This window comes from Theobroma umbraticum, unplaced genomic scaffold, assembly GCF_002168275.2.
Source record: "Theobroma umbraticum cultivar Fairchild unplaced genomic scaffold, ASM216827v3 scaffold_239.0, whole genome shotgun sequence".
NCBI classification, from domain to species: domain Eukaryota; kingdom Viridiplantae; phylum Streptophyta; class Magnoliopsida; order Malvales; family Malvaceae; genus Theobroma; species Theobroma umbraticum.
Genome location: NW_018397279.1, coordinates 360,608 through 376,779, shown reverse-complemented (window position 1 = coordinate 376,779; position 16,172 = coordinate 360,608). Strand labels below are relative to the sequence as shown.

The 16,172-nt window shown below is 32.8% G+C and overlaps 2 protein-coding genes across 9 annotated transcripts; both read left to right on the top strand.

Moving 5' to 3' along the window:
• The first annotated feature begins 226 nt into the window (after positions 1–226).
• Positions 227–7,805, top strand: LOC110427936 (uncharacterized). Of its 2 annotated transcripts, XM_021443586.2 has the most exons (19): positions 228–489; positions 837–874; positions 969–991; positions 1,777–1,883; positions 1,957–2,008; positions 2,089–2,173; positions 3,164–3,254; positions 3,850–3,888; positions 4,033–4,100; positions 4,198–4,260; positions 4,388–4,443; positions 4,532–4,605; positions 4,759–4,851; positions 4,945–5,046; positions 5,198–5,278; positions 5,390–5,481; positions 5,603–5,618; positions 7,111–7,221; positions 7,319–7,805. In XM_021443586.2, the coding sequence occupies exons 1-19, from the start codon at positions 367–369 to the stop codon at positions 7,418–7,420; spliced, it is 1,416 nt and encodes a 471-aa protein (XP_021299261.1). In that variant the 5' UTR covers positions 228–366; the 3' UTR covers positions 7,421–7,805. The 2 variants fall into 2 exon arrangements, with proteins under 2 accessions (XP_089641662.1, XP_021299261.1); XM_089785536.1 differs by having other exon boundaries at positions 227–489; positions 3,850–4,100.
• A 333-nt stretch (positions 7,806–8,138) lies between these two features.
• On the top strand, positions 8,139–15,613 carry LOC110427938 (Protein kinase superfamily protein). Of its 7 annotated transcripts, none has more exons than XM_089785540.1 (8): positions 8,139–8,163; positions 9,564–9,649; positions 11,159–11,473; positions 12,836–12,957; positions 13,507–13,703; positions 13,848–14,022; positions 14,878–15,012; positions 15,217–15,613. In XM_089785540.1, exons 3-8 carry the CDS (start codon positions 11,173–11,175, stop codon positions 15,421–15,423), a joined length of 1,137 nt encoding a protein of 378 aa, XP_089641666.1. In that variant the 5' UTR covers positions 8,139–8,163; positions 9,564–9,649; positions 11,159–11,172; the 3' UTR covers positions 15,424–15,613. The 7 variants fall into 7 exon arrangements, with proteins under 7 accessions (XP_089641666.1, XP_021299263.1, XP_021299264.1 ...); XM_021443588.2 differs by lacking the exon at positions 8,139–8,163 and adding an exon at positions 11,005–11,077 and having other exon boundaries at positions 9,578–9,649; XM_021443589.2 differs by lacking the exons at positions 8,139–8,163; positions 9,564–9,649 and adding exons at positions 9,980–10,876; positions 11,005–11,077.
• The last annotated feature ends 559 nt before the right edge of the window (positions 15,614–16,172 follow it).

Below are 16,172 nucleotides of genomic sequence, written 5' to 3'. Positions count from 1 at the left end.
TTAGAGACAATTTTAATATATAGGTATGGATAAATAATTCTAAAATGATGAGAGATTCTTGTTTTAAATTAATTTTTTTCCATAAAATAAAGCTTTAATTTATTAATTAATTGATTAAAATTTAAATAAAAGAAGGAACAAAAAAAAGGAATGTAAAAAGAGCCCTAGAAAATAAAATTAAAAAAAAAAACGGATATTCTATTAGTGTTCCCGCTTCAGCTACACAAAATCCCATACATTAGGACAATCTTGGCGGCTCTGCCACTCCACTTCCCCAAATTACTCCAAACATTTCCTTTTTTTAATTTTCTTTTCTCTTCCACTTCCTTTCTCGTTTTTTCCTCTCGAAGCCTCTGTCTCAGAGAAATGGGCGCTTACTGCAATGAAAATCTCCCTTTGTCTACGGCTTGTCACTTGTCTCTTTCGCACGATCTCAGGCTCTCCAAACACGTCCACGACAACGTCCACGGCAACATTTATCTCGATCCTGTATAAGCTTTCTCTATTTTCTTTTACATTTTTGTTGTTTGTTTCATGTTTGTTTTGGTAAAGTGACTTACAAATTAATTCAAAAAATATTCTCGAGAAATGTTTGGTTTAACATTTAATCGGATTTGTTCACTGTTTCGATATACTAAATGAAAATCTTAAGAAATTTGAACATTTTTTTTCTTATTGATACGAGTTTTATGTTTGAATTTTTGCTATCTTTGTTGACTGGAGAGTGAAGATGACTAGCTGACTGCTTTTTTATTGTTTTCTACCTTGATTTATTCTTCTGTTGCTTGATAAATAATTATTTGCTTCCTTTTTTTTTTTTGTTTGTTTGGTCGCAGCTTTCTTTGAAGTTTATTGACACAGAGCAATTTCAAAGGCAAGTTGACTTTTATTTCGTTATTATTTTAGCTTTATTTTATTTTAAATCTCATTATTCATTTGTTTTTCCTTTTTCTTTTTTTATGGTATAGGCTTCGCGAGCTCAAGCAACTCGGTAATCTTTATATTCTTTTTTAATTCCTGTGAGAATGAATGTTTTTAAATTACAGTTGAATAAATATGTGTGACTGAGATGTGTAATTTATTTAATAAGGATATCATACATGTTGAAACAAGCTAAAATAGGATATATCTGAAATGGCAGGGAATTTGTGTGTTTGTTAGATTCAAAGTAGGAATTCATGATGTTGGTATGAAATATGCATTTACGACATCAATATTATCCTCTGTGTTACATGCCAAAGTAGGCATAAATCATAATTTGAATACATCACAGTCATAAAAGGATAAACAGAAAAAGTCTTTTGCTATTTCTTTTTTGTATTATTTAAAATGTTTCGGCGATTCTTGCTATCAAATAGATTTAAGAGTTGGCATTTACTTTATTTGTCTGCTGTTGCTCGGATGGAACAGATGAGCAGTCTGACTCTACTTTATAGCACAAGTATCTACATGTACTCTATTTGTTCTAAGCATATGATGTAGCATTTTAGCTCTTTATTAAAATGATGATATCAGCACTTTTTAAGTTAAAAGATTATGCTTTAATTATGTTATGTTCTTGTCAGTTGCATTGTTTGCCATTAATAAAATACACTTCTGTTAATGGGATCTAGGTTTGTTCACTTGTATTGGACTCGAATCAACTCCATTTCATTGCTTTGGTGTTGATTTTACCCAAATTTATCCAAGGTTTCCAGGCTTTAGTTTCACATAATTCGCTGAGATCATGCGGCAGGCTGTAACTTGTTTATGTGACTAACTTTTAACATGTTTCAGGAATGACACACATGGTTTATCCTGGGGCTGTGCATTCCCGCTTTGAACATTCTCTTGGTGTGTATTGGCTTGCTGGTGAAGCCATCCACAAGCTCAAAACTTATCAGGTATAGAACTGTTTTGCACTTGTTCTCTACCTATTGTATTATATGTATATATTCTAAGATATGGTTCTTCTAGGGTTTGGAGCTTGGTATTGATCGGTTTGATGTTCAAACAGTTAAAATTGCAGGTAACTACTACTGTTCCCAAAAGTTTTTCCTTCATTTCAATTCAAATGGTTCCTTATGGATTTTGTTCTTCCAATTGCAGGACTTCTACATGATGTAGGCCATGGACCTTTCAGTCACTTGTTTGAACGAGAGTTTCTCCCCAAAGTTCTTAATGGCTTCAAATGGTATATCTTACATGGTTTTATACGATGCATTTCTTCCTGGTTTCTGCTGTCATGAACTCATTGTGTCAAATGTAGTGCTGTTAAGCTGTGTGCCTAGGCACTGAGGTGCAGTGCCAGACAACAACAGTGCCTTAGACCCTTTCGAGCGAGGCACACGCCTGGTGCGCCTAGGTCTGCCTTTTTTTATTTTAAGGTGGTAGGCACAAGCAATGCCCGCCTGATTGAAATTCTCTTTCATTTCTTTCATTTTAATTTTTTTTACTATCTGTACTTTTAATACTAAAAAAAGGAACAATATCAAACTCATGAATTCTCAATTTTTGAGTATTCAACAGCAAACTTGAGACCATAAGGAAATCATTCATATTGGCTAAAACAAAATGAAATTTTGCATGTTTTGTAGGATAAAAATGGACTACTCTTTAGAGTTTATTATCAAAATTATATATCTTAAGTTTATTACACACACACACACACACACACATGTATACATATTGCGCCTTACTTCACTCAGGTGAGCTCTATTTTTGTGCCTTGTGCCTCAGGAATATAAGGTTTCAAGTGCCTAGAGTGTGCCTTGCTCTCTTGACAACACTGGTCAATTGTTTTTGGTGGTTTGCAGTGTTTCTTGAAAATTTTACATTTTGCTAAATACCATACTTTGCTTTTAGGTTACATTATAGGTTACATTACAGGTTCCATTTATGTCATAATCTGTGATCAACCATTGACCTTACGTGTGTCACTCTAATGTCTTTTCCATAATATGATATTTAAAAGTTAATCAGTACATCGGGTTTTCTTCTTCTCTTGGGTGATGGTATGGCTTGAAAGTTGTATGTATCTTTTAGTGATCTCCTGTATCTATATTTTGTGATTTTTTTGAGGGAGATTGAATTCTAAAGTGATTTGCCCTCCCACTTCCTAAGGAAAAAAAAATATATAAATATATGCTTTTTATTCATTTTATGTCATATCTGTACTTTCCAGGGCTCATGAGCAAATGTCAGCGAAGCTGATTGATCATATTGTTGATGTGCACCATATTGACGTTGAAGCTGAGATGATTAAAAGAGTCAAGGTAAGCTAATCTTGTTTAGGAATTTTTTGCTTACACAATCTTCTTTCTTTCTTTTTTCTCCTGTTTGCTTCTTTTGGTCACTATGGTATGTCTAGCATCCTCTTAACTAGTATTATATGCAGAGCCATTTGCATTGACATTGCATATATTCCCAAATAAACTTAGAATGTCCTATACCTTTTCCATAATCTAGATACTAATAAATCCTATGGTTTTGGAATTGTCAACTATTTTTAACCATATGGTTTCTTTCTTTAACTATCCCTTTTAGTTATATATCTCAAATTTACAGTTGAAAAGTTTTGAACTGTGTCATGAGCAGGTGGTCTATTATAAAGCTATATTTTCTTGCCCGTGAGTGGCATCAAAAACTTTGATGACATCTATCTTTTTATTTTCTCCTTCTATATATACTTAGAATTCCAGCTTGCAACTTTTCCTGTGTTTTTTACTTACTTTGATCCTTATGTATAATAACAATTCTTTTGAATAGAGGCCCAATTTGGAAAACTAGGCGCATGTCAAGTCGTGTGTAAAATTTGATATCCTGTTGCCAGAATTGACGTTTATTCATATTCATTTATTTATTTTCCAGGAATTGATACTAGCTAGCACAGAGTTTGCACTACCAAAAGTAAGTGCTTGTTTCTACTATCCATTTTATAGGTGTATTTTGATCACTGGGAATTTTTTCTCTCTAGTATTAGGAAAAATGTATGGATGTTGTTGTTTCTTGTCTTTATTATTACTACTGTTACTATTTTGTACTATGTTGAAGAGTGCAAAGGAGAAGCAATTTTTATATGATATTGTTGCAAATGGTCGGAATGGGATTGATGTGGATAAGTAAGTGATATTCAATTATTTGTTCGTTACATCTTCCTTCAAATTCAAGCTCCAATTAAAGTCAAGAATTTAACAAATGGAAATTCTACTTGTGTAGGTTTGATTACATTTTCCGTGACAGCCGAGCTTGTGGCCTGGGATGCAGCTTTGATTTCCAAAGGTTTTTGTTAAATCTTTTAGGCATATAGCTAATAGTTTCTGTGAGCAATAGATAGATTTAAAAGCCAAAGAGAAACAATTTTAGATGATTTATTTTTCCAGCATTATACATACTTTACCTCCTGCAGGTTGATGGAGACAATGCGAGTTTTGGGTGATGAGATCTGCTACCGTGCTAAGGACTGTTAGTATCATATGTTTTATTCACTTGCAAAATGCATTGGTTTTTTAAAATCTCCTGCTTCATATTGTGTAATGGATACTTTTGCTAGATCTTAGCATCCACAAATTATTTGCTACTCGTGCTGATCTGTATCGAACTGTCTACACCCACTCTAAAGTGAAGGTATTCAAAGAATTAACTCTATAGATTCTACATCATTCAAGCAGATCTTTTTTCCAATGTTGATTTTTCTTTTATCTTTTCTGTTGCATTATTAGTTATGTAGGCTCCCTTTCTATCTGAAGTAGTAAAAATCTTGTTTCATTTTTATTGCAGGCAGTTGAGCTTATGGTAGTAGATGCGCTGTTGAAAGCAAATAGTTATCTGGAAATTTCATCTTCCATTCAAGATCCTTCTGAGTACTGGAAGGTTGAAGCACATGCTTAGCATTCTTTTGAGTGATTCATAATTTAGAGTCCAAATGTATAATATACTGTGGTTTCTTGTATTCTTTAAATCCAGCTAGATGACACAATAATCAAAACTATCGAGATAGCGCCAGATGAAGAACTCCGAGAATCTAGAGATTTGATTCGGCGCATTCGCAGGAGAAATTTGTATCAGGTGGAAAAACATTGCTTTCAATTCACTTCTTCTTTGTGTTTTAAAAATGATTGCATGCAAATAATAATGCTAATCTGTTTATTATCTCTCTTTGCCTTTTCATTATTTGAAAGTTGAAGCTTATGGTATAATGATTTATCTTCTGTGGCAGTTCTGTAATGAGTTTTCAGTTCCAAAAGACAAATTAGAACATTTCAAAAATGTCAATGCACAAGACATCGTTTGTTCCCAGGTCCTTACTTGATATTTTCCATTGACATGTGCATGATCTTATGCAACTGTTCTTAGCTAAAGGGTTGAGTAGAGTCTCCAATGTTGATATCAAGCATTTTTATGTTAACAGAAAAATGGTGGAGTACTGCTAAAAGAAGAAGATATTGCTGTTAGCAATGTCAGAATTGATTTGACTCGTGGAAGGCAGAATCCTCTTGAAAGGTATGGTGTTGGATTTGAAGACGTAAATATTTTCCTCGTTTTTCTGTGTTTAATCTGTGTATATAGTCTCTGATATTTTCGTTTCTGTTCTTTTTTTTTTTTCTCATTTCTACTCTTGCAGCATCAACTTTTTCAAGGTGCTGAAACTCACCTACCCTGATTTTTTTTCTTTCCTTTCCTGTTTTTATTCATTGCTGGCTTAAAATGTAAGGAACTTCTCACTTCATCCTTTTACTCAGTCTGCACTCATGCCTATACTCAAACTTTGGACTTCACCTTCCAAAAGGAAGAAGAAAACACTAAGATTTAATGACTATGGATACGTACAATAAAAATGCTGTGCTATTTAATGACTATGCAAACATGAAAAGTGGACCTATATCAGCTGCATAAGAGACTGGAAATTCCTAATATTTTGCGGTTTGGATCTTATTAAAGGTGAGCAAAACCTATCTAGACTAAGTACTCATCCAAACTAAATGCGATTTGAATAAAACGGTTCGGTCTAATTAGTCCATTGGATCAATTGGTTCAAAATATTTGGTCTAATTGGTTTTTTTATCAGTTTTTTATTTTAAAATTTTGGAACCAATCCACTTAAAAAATCAAATTAATTTTTTATATATTTATATATATTAAGAAAAATTGCTAGGAAACTTAATTAATAATACATCTAAAATATATTAAGGTATTATATGTATATATACAAATTATAATCATAACAATTTAATATTAATTATATATATTTATTTATAAAATTGTATTAATATAAAATTACAAATTATATATTTTAAATGATATAACTTATTTGCTAATATTATAATATATGATAGTAATATCTTACATATTAATATGTTATAATTATTACACTTTAATAATATTTTGTAATATAAATTGTTCTGAATATATTTATAATTGTATAAATATATTATATATACATATATTTAATTTATACCGAAGCATTACTATAATTTATGATAAAGTTTATTTATATGATTTCAATGGGTAACTTTATTAGTTATCATTTTAAATTTTATAACATATTGTTTGTAATTAGTTATTTATACATTTGATATAAAATATTTAAATATATAATTTATATCATTAATTGTATATATATAATAAAGTAATATATGATATATATATTTAATTTATACATAAGTATTATTATAATTTATAATAAACTTTATTTATATGATTACACTTAATAAGTTTATTAACTATCATTTTAGATGTTGTAACATATTATTTATTATTAGTTATTATTTATACAAATTTTGATATAAAACATTATAATATAAGTTATATCATTAATTTCATATATATAATTATGGATAAAATTTATAAGTTTTAATATTATAATTTATAAAAAAAATGTGATAAATTTTGGTTTATTGGTCCAATACCGGATCAATCAAACCAATTTTATGTTTGGTCAGTTTGATATTTTTTATATTTGGTCGGTTTTGATCGGTTGTTTAAAAATGATTCATTTATTTAGTGTTTAAATATGGTGGATCAAACCATCTAATTCGCTCATTTGCTCATCCTTAATTGGGAGACAGTTTAAGCATCTTATATAATTTCCTTTGGAGGTGCAGCTTTCTGACAGAATTAATCTCTGGCCAGGATTATGAGAGTGAGGAGAAGTTCCCCATACCAGATGGTCGCATCAGTCACTTGCTGCCTACATCTTATCAGGATATGATAGTGAGGGTGTACTCCAAAAAACCTGAATTGGTCTGTGAATCCAAATGCGATTATTGTTTGTTTGTTATTTCTCTTTTTCTTTATTCTGTTCACACTAACATCTACTTTTTAATCTACTAATGAGCAGGTAGCAGCTGTCTCAGAGGCATTTGAAAATTTTCAACTAAAAACTTATGGAGTTAAAGCGCAAGTGCATGCTACACCAGAGAAGAAGAAACGGCGCTTGTGAGGTTACGTTGATTGTTTCTCCTTGTAGTCCCCTCTTGTCGAAAAATATATAGAGCATATTTTCATTTGCCACACAAAATAAATACAGTTCAAAAGTTATACACTAAATGTGTTGTGCAGTAAATGATATTAGTTATTTTAGTTTCCCCTCAACTTGGAAGAAAGAATCATACTGACATCAGATTAACCATTTTGTATAGTTGGTCATTTGTTATTGGGGATTTTGTATCAACTGTCCTTTTGCTGCATTAGGAAAAGCGTATGTTTCCAAGCTATCAAACTTACTGCTGTCCTGGTACCATGGGTTTATTGATGTACACAGGGTTCAAGGTGTGCTATTTATGTTACTCTCTGCACTTTCGAGATGAAGTTTTGACATTGTTCCATGAGAATTTTACTTTAATTTTACTGTTGAGCACTTGATAAGCGCAATGTCGAGTTTTTTGGTAATGTTCAAGACTGTTTGGAAATGTCAATATCTGATAAATTTTAGTAAATGGAATGGTGCACTCCAACTTTCACCAGGTAAGAGTATACTCAGAATTCCATGTCTAATTGAACATTAATTTCTGCACGATGTTGCAAGGAAAAATTTCTAGAAGATGATTGCTTAGGGATGCTTCTCATACGTATTCGTGTGTATTGCTTCTGTAGATGGGAGCACTCTATTTTGTTACACATACAACTACAATTTGGTATGTGAGACTGAGAGCTGCCATCGAAGGAGCTTTACAAGAGTATCTGGTAAGGATTTTCTGTCGGTACTATTATTATCTTGTGGTCCTTTATTATATGTTCAAGTGTTCTTCGGGGCAAATTATTAGATACATCTAGTAAAACGAGTCCTGGGATTTGTTTGACTCTTGGGGAAAATGATGAGGCCCTGGAGGCCTTGACAGTCAAAATCACGGGCATTACTGGATGGTCTCTAATTATTTCCGAGTTCCCTTGAGGAAAATTGGTGAAACAATTGGGCCTCTGGTCCCGTGACCATCTCCTCTACAAAACACCTCTTTGCTTTTTCTGATGCTTGCATTAAGTCAATAAAGGCGGAACTTCACGTGCTTGATGATGTTTGAGCAGCGCAATGAATAGTGTTTAATTCATGGGAAAGATACTGCTTTGGGGGGTCAATGTCCTTGCTTTCTTTTGGTTTTATCTCCATCTGCCGCCCTTCTTCCTCCATCCTCAAGGACCACGGCTGACAGTTAGATATTTTAGGGGGCTTAATCTATATCTAAGTTGAATTTTTGCAACATAATAATTACTCATACAACTTTATAACTATAAAATCTTGTTTGTCAATGCATGATTCATGCTACATTAGCTTAAGCTTTTTCCTTCTCACCTATAGTTTTTTTTTAATATTATTTTAAGTTCAGTTAGTAGTTAAATGCTACTTAAAAATTGGAGGCCATGCACTGCTCCCCCACATAACAGCATCTTATTATTATTATTATTATTATTATTATTATTTTGGTTCCCAATAAATGGCATCTTAAGTATTGTACCCCAGTGAAATGGCATCTCAATTTTTGTTAAATGAAGAAAAAGAATATATTAAGTCATGAATTCTCCCTACTTTATTTTCCAGGTCAAAATTCGGATGATTACTCTGTCCAAACCAATGGCATCAAAGCCCCAAAAACATGAAAAATCATTAGGTTTTAGGTTCTATTCCTGGATTGCACGGAGAGTACTGCTTAAGGCCCCATCTCGCTTTTGAACATTTTCTTGATACCCAATAAACTTTGTTCTCAAATGAAAACAAAGGGTCACCTCTTTACTTACAAAAAACAGAGGCCAACCAGAGTGTTCCTCAAATAACCCATCTCCTTCCCCTTTGTTTATAGGTTTCATTTTCTTATTTGGTTTTTTTTTTCTTAAAATAGAAGTTTTTGTAGTGTGCAATCATGGAACTGAACTTCCCATTTTTAGCAAAAGATTGGTAAACACTTGACCCACCCCGAAGGGTATTATTGTTCACTCTTTTCTTGTTATCCAATCAATATCCGACAGCTCTTCGATTCTTAATTCAAATTAAAAAAAAAAAAAGAAAGAAAATAATGGACAAGCATTTCATGGTATAAAACTATAAATCACTTTGTGAAGGTTTAATAATTGACTTGTCTAAAATCCAACAGATGGTTTGAGACACAAGCAGCAGTGCTGATGTGGCAGCATATGGTTGTTTCTCTCATCGACTCTAAAGGATGAAGCTATGTATAAAGTTAAGTGATATCTTCTCTCTAATCTATTATGAAATGTTATGCATGTAGGCAAGAGTCCTCACATGCAAAGCTAGCCGACTAGTCTTGCAGCTAACACTATTCTTTTCCCACAAATAAAATTTGGAAAACAAAATTTCAAATGCCTTTAAAGAAGATGATATTTTCTTTTTTGTTTTCAATTTTCAATTAAATGCTATTTATTCCCTTGAGCAATAAATAATAAATCTTATGATATTAATAAGAGATAAGATTGTTTTTTTTATAAGATTTACTCATTTAGATATTAATATTTATTCTTTTACACCCAAAATAAGACATAATGTTACCCTAAAAACGGCAACCATTTAATAGTCTTGAGGGTAACTTTCGATGCCAAAACTTGCGTGAACAACACACTCTTTTTTTTCCCTTTTGATAAGGCATGAACTACAACTCTTAAATACCCAAAAGAATATAAAAAACATTATCTTCTCTTAGTATTCTGTTATGACTAAACTAATCCATATATATATATATTTATTCGAGAAATGAGGACAAAATTATCATAACTACAATCTTATCTTCTCCCTAAAAAATTTCTAGATAAAAATGATTTACTTTAAAAAAAATTCCAACCCAATTCTTTGATTGTTGAATGAGATGTTTAGATATATTTAATTATGAGATTTAGATAATTTTTTTGTATTTTAAACTTTATTGGTTATTAATAATTGGTTACGTAAAATTTACATGGATTTGGCTTAATGATATTGTATTTGAAACTACTTAAAAAGAAGTATTTAAAATAAATTCTATAGTGTTAATGTCATTGTCCACAAGAAAAAAGAAAAGTTGAAACAAATGAGGGAAAAAAATCAAACACTTTACGAAGTCCATTGTAACTGTGAGCAGTAGGAACAGGAGTATCGTCCCAGCATCATGAGAAAATGAGAAGTGAAGAAAGGGACAGTTTAAGTTTCACTTACAACACAACCCAAAATACATATAAAAAAAAAGAAAGTACATTTGACCGTGAATCCCATAAAACATAAGTACTTAAAACAAAAAGACAACCAAACAAAGCAAGAGGCCACGAGAGAGAGAGATACAGAAACAGCAGAAGAAGAGAAGAAAGAAGCAGGAGGAGCAGAAACAACAACAGCCAGCAGTAACACAAGAAAACCAAAAGTGGGTCACAGCAACACACGTCGTCTTCAGGCAAAATCCATGTGCCCACATGGCTGTTTGTGAGTTTTGAAGGAAACAAATAAACAAACAAAAAAAACCCCAACTTTTTTTATTACTTGTTTTTCCTTATATTTTAATATATATACATATACATGAGATTGTCATTGAGTTTTAGTTTTTAGTATAGATTTTGGACAGAGAGACCCAGAATCAGAAGTAGCTCAAACAAGAATAGAAAGTGAAGAAAAACTAAGGAAAAGGTTTCCTAAAATTGTTCCTTTCTTCTTCTTCTTTTTTTTTTATTTTTTGCTGGTTTTTGAGAGTAAAGTTGTGATTTATAGTTGGAGTTGAGAAGATGAAGGAGAAAAGTGAGAGTGGTGGAGGAGGATATGTAAGAGCAGATCAGATAGATCTGAAGAGCTTGGATGAGCAACTCCAAAGGCATCTTAGTAGAGCATGGACGATGGAGAAGAACAAGAACAGGAAAGAGGAAGGAGAGGAAGGTGGTGGAGGTGGAGAACAGCTAAGGCCAAGCAACACCATGAGAAGACAAGAGTGGGAGATTGATCCTTCTAAGCTTATCATCAAAGGTGTCATAGCTCGTGGCACTTTTGGTACTGTTCACCGCGGTATTTATGATGGCCAAGATGTTGCTGGTACTGATTTTTTTCCTCTCTTTTTTCTGTTTAGGATATGTTTCTGAGTACCCATTTCCTGTTGAAACAATGAACTTTTTTCAAAATGACGTTTTTTTTTTAATTTTTGTTCATTTGGTTTATAATTGTAAAACACTGAAACTATAGATTTCACTCATTTTTCTCCTTCTCTTTTGGTTTCTGTGAAAACCCACTAAGGAATTAACTTTCTGTGCATGATGAAGTGTTACATGGAGTTACATTAGGCACTCAAGATAAAGCTGTCACTTGAGGCCTTCTTGGTTGGGAGGTTAAACAAAATGAAACTGTTAATTTGATAATAGGCAGTGGTGTTTAATAGTAAATTTCGTAATTTGGTTTTTATTCCTCCACCACTGCTGACCAACGTTGGAGAATCTCAATATCAATAGTATTATCATTTTTATCATAGTGGCTTTCTGAGATTTGCAGTGGTGGAGTTGAATTTTAAGGGTGTTTTGTGGCTAGCATGTTAGGGGATCAAATATTTTAATGTTTCTAAACTCTTCACCTTCTGTTTTAATAATCTTATTTCAATTGTTTCATTTGTTTGGTTGTTGAGAAAATGCAGGCGAAAAGAAACCAGAACTTTGAATCTTCAAATTTAAATAAGTTGGTTATAAGAACAACAACAATTCCCATGCATACACCTAATACTGGAATGAGTTTTTCCCTTCTTAATAGTAAGCAACATGAAACATCTATCTTTATCATAATTTCTATCTGCTTCCCAGATTTTTAAACTACAAGAGGGCAAAATGATTTGCTAATGTGGCAATGATTTCCTGTTATGTGAATCTGTTAATTTTCACAAAGCAGTTTGTGATCGAAACTTGTAGATCTAGCTTCTGGAAATCTGTGATTCACGAGATTTTTTGAGGTGGCAGTTAGTTGCACTGCTGCAGTGACTTATATGATGTTATTCTTTTTTCTAACCTTTCATGTGGCCTAATTTATTATTGATATGCACTCATCTTTTTTCTTTACTTTTTGGATATAAAAGCTAGAAAACTTAAAGAGCCTCATTGACATTGTGAACTTTCATGTTCTGGCTAGCTATAAAGTTGCCAAATGGACCTTATCTCCTCTACTAGAAAAAAACACCACCCAAGTATTTTCAGTGAGCTACACAGACTTAAATGCCTCATTAATCTATGACTAGATTTGGGACCATCAGATTGCTTTTTGATTGATCATAAGGACACTTTATTTGGTTATTATTTTTTCTATTGTACTTTATGATTTTCACTTGCTTTTCTATTAATCTATGTGTGAATAATACAAAGAGATGCTGGGCCTTTGCTTATATGTTTTGTAACTACTTTTTTCTTCCATCATGCTTAGTTAAACTCCTTGACTGGGGAGAAGAGGGCCACAGATCAGAGGCTGAAATAGCTTCACTTAGAGCAGCTTTTACACAAGAAGTTGCTGTGTGGCATAGACTTGATCATCCTAATGTAACAAAGGTAATGTTTCTTAACTTCGATAATTACCTTTTTCAGGTTTCTTCACCCTTTTCCACATCCCTGCAATCAAACTAAATTAGCCTAGTATAATATGCTAGCAGGACAAGGACTGGATCATGATCCTTTCCTCACTCTTCTTGACCCTAATCCTAAAACTTGCATGTTTAGACTTTGGTGCATAAGCTTTTGGTTAGTTCATTTCATCTTGAGGGTTGAAGTTTGAAGCAACAGTAAATACTAACTAGTTAAGGAACTTTGTTTCCACATAATGATATTACTGGGAAATTTGTGTAGCATTTGATTTCTTTATATGTTTCGTGTACACCTATCACAGTTCCAGATATTGTCTCTCTGATTTTACTCTTTTAAGTATGTCAATTGGGTAATAAGGATGTTGACAACAGTGTGGGGATATATCGGATATGTGAGATCTGATGCTGACCCGAACACATACACTGTAATATGGGCATTATGGCATCTGAAGCCTCTTTGTTATATTGGTTGGATACTTGTTTTTGTCTTAATCTGTGTGCTAAACTTCTCATGCAGTTTGTAGGGGCAACAATGGGCTTGTCAGAGCTGAACATACAGACGGAAAATGGTCATCTTGGCATGCCAAGTAATGTTTGTTGTGTTGTTGTTGAATATTGTCCTGGGGGTGCACTGAAATCTTACCTGATAAAGAATCGGAGAAGGAAGCTGGCCTTTAAAGTAGTTATTCAACTGGCACTAGATCTTGCACGAGGGTCAAATTCCTGTTCCTTATCTACACTCTTTTTGTTTTTTTTAAATCTATAATATATGAATCATATTCAAATTGTAACTTGTAATTTAAATTAAAATTCCCCTTTATCATTTGTGTTGACACTGTTGCTTTGAATGCTTTTTAGGTTGAGCTATCTTCATTCCAAGAAGATTGTCCATAGAGATGTCAAAACAGAAAACATGCTTCTGGACAAGACACGTACTGTGAAAATAGCTGATTTTGGGGTTGCTCGCCTTGAGGCTTCAAATCCTAATGACATGACTGGAGAGACTGGAACACTTGGTTACATGGCCCCAGAGGTACACAGCTTATATGCTTTTATATGAGTTTTGCATATCTCTTTGTCTCTCTATCCTTCTGGCTTCTGAATGATGGTATGTTGAAATTCAGTTGGGTCTTAAAATCTAGCTCTCTCTCTAACCTGTTTGGAATTATGGTCTCCACAAGAATTTAAAACGCATTTTAGAACTTTTCTTATTTGCATTTATTTATTGAGGGGTTCTGTAATCAAGCTGTTGAAGAATATGCATGCCACCCAATTTTTGGGTTAATTCTTAGAACTGATATACTTGGGTAGCACCGTTTCTGAAGAGCATAGTTTATGGATCTGCTCTGCTATTGAAGTTGTTATACCAGCCCTAGAAAAGAGAGATTGGATCTGTGACTTGATAACTTTTTGGTATATGTTATTGGTGTTTTCCTACAAATTTGACCCTTTCAAGCATGAGTATCTGAACCAGAGCCGAAATTTCTTTATATAGCATAGTTTGATACCACTGGCTTAGCTTTTCCCTGAAGGGACATATATACCATACATGGCAGCAAGGCAGTTAGTTGAGGCTCATTTTACTAGAATTATCAGATGTAGGGTCTTCAGTCTGAATTATGGCAGCTACTGTCAGATACTTGGCTTGTTCTAGCAAGCATTTTTGCATATTTAGAAACAATTTAACTTTCTTTTGGGCGTTTGGACTGGGAGGGGAAAAGAAGGAAAAAATGGGGTAGATTCAAGAAGCTCAAAACATTCTGTTCATGTGGATAGTCACTGGTAATTCAGCTTTGGTTAAATGAGATTTATACATGCTGACTTCTTACAGCATCAAATCATTTGTATCTAACCTATCATCTGCCGTTGATCAATTGAAATGGGACAGGTCCTTAATGGCAATCCCTACAATAGAAAGTGTGATGTGTATAGTTTTGGTATCTGCTTGTGGGAGATATACTGCTGTGACATGCCATATCCTGATCTCAGCTTCTCAGAAGTGACATCTGCTGTTGTCCGCCAGGTAAATAATTTGATCTCAGATGATATTCTTGGTTGCGAAAACTATGAACTAGGATGATGATTCTATATGAATTGTACATTAAGGACAGATACAACAGCTCTTAGTAATACTCCATTGTGCGGTTTTTTTTCTACTCTCGACAGTTCCAAAGGTATTTGAGAAATATATAAGTGATAGCTGATAACATGGATTTTAAAATGACAGAATCTGAGGCCGGAGATACCTCGTTGCTGTCCGAGTTCTCTTGCAAATGTAATGAAGCGATGTTGGGATGCCAACCCTGACAGACGGCCGGAGATGGATGAGGTGGTGTCCATGATAGAGGCTATTGACACATCGAAGGGCGGAGGCATGATCCCGCACGATCAGCCTCAGGGTTGTTTGTGTTTCCGGAGATATCGCGGACCTTGATATTGTTACACCCCCTTGAATCGACAGATGCTTTCAGGGTAGAGTCCAATTTATTCATATTTAATTGAATTGGAAAGATGGCAATGTAAGAGCTGAAGGTAGGAAATTGTGGAGTTTATGCTTAAAGAAATTCCGCAATATCTGCTATTCGAACATGCATTTTGTAAAGCTTTTCTTTCTTTTTCTCTTCCCCCTCCTTTCTCCTCCTTCATTTAAGAGTACTCTGTGTCTTGACCCACCGGCCAGTTGTATAACAGATGGGCTACACACACTCACAGAAGCTTTGATGTCCCCATTAAGATGATCACTGGCTTATCATCTATCTGATATCGAGCATGCAAGAAAAGCTCTTCCTAATAGCTTTTACAAATGCTTAAAGCTAATGATAATATTATTATTATTTTCAAAATTTAAATAAATTATTATTATTTATTTATATTTAATTAATTTTTTATATTTTTATTATAAATTAAATAATTTTTTATAATTAATAATTAATTATTATTAATAATTAAAATATTATATATAATTTCATATGTTATGTGATATTGATGTGAAAAATAAATAAATTAATAATTATTATATTATATTATATTATATTAAGCTGTTATGTTATTATTTATTATTATTATATATCAATATTGTATGATATAAAATAATAAATATTATTTTGATTAAATTAATTATTAATTATTATTATATGAATTTATATAATTTTAAATAAAATTACAAAAAATTTATTAAAAAAA

Coding starts and splice junctions, on each gene's coding strand:
- LOC110427936 (XM_089785536.1), top strand. CDS start 367: ATGGGCGCTTACTGCAATGAAAATCTCCCTTTGTCTACGGCTTGTCAC. Junction 3,255..3,849: donor AGATGATTAAAAGAGTCAAG/GTAAGCTAATCT, acceptor TTTATTTTCCAG/GAATTGATACTAGCTAGCAC. Junction 5,047..5,197: donor GCAGGAGAAATTTGTATCAG/GTGGAAAAACAT, acceptor CTTCTGTGGCAG/TTCTGTAATGAGTTTTCAGT.
- LOC110427938 (XM_089785540.1), top strand. CDS start 11,173: ATGAAGGAGAAAAGTGAGAGTGGTGGAGGAGGATATGTAAGAGCAGAT. Junction 12,958..13,506: donor ATCATCCTAATGTAACAAAG/GTAATGTTTCTT, acceptor CTTCTCATGCAG/TTTGTAGGGGCAACAATGGG. Junction 14,023..14,877: donor TTGGTTACATGGCCCCAGAG/GTACACAGCTTA, acceptor GAAATGGGACAG/GTCCTTAATGGCAATCCCTA.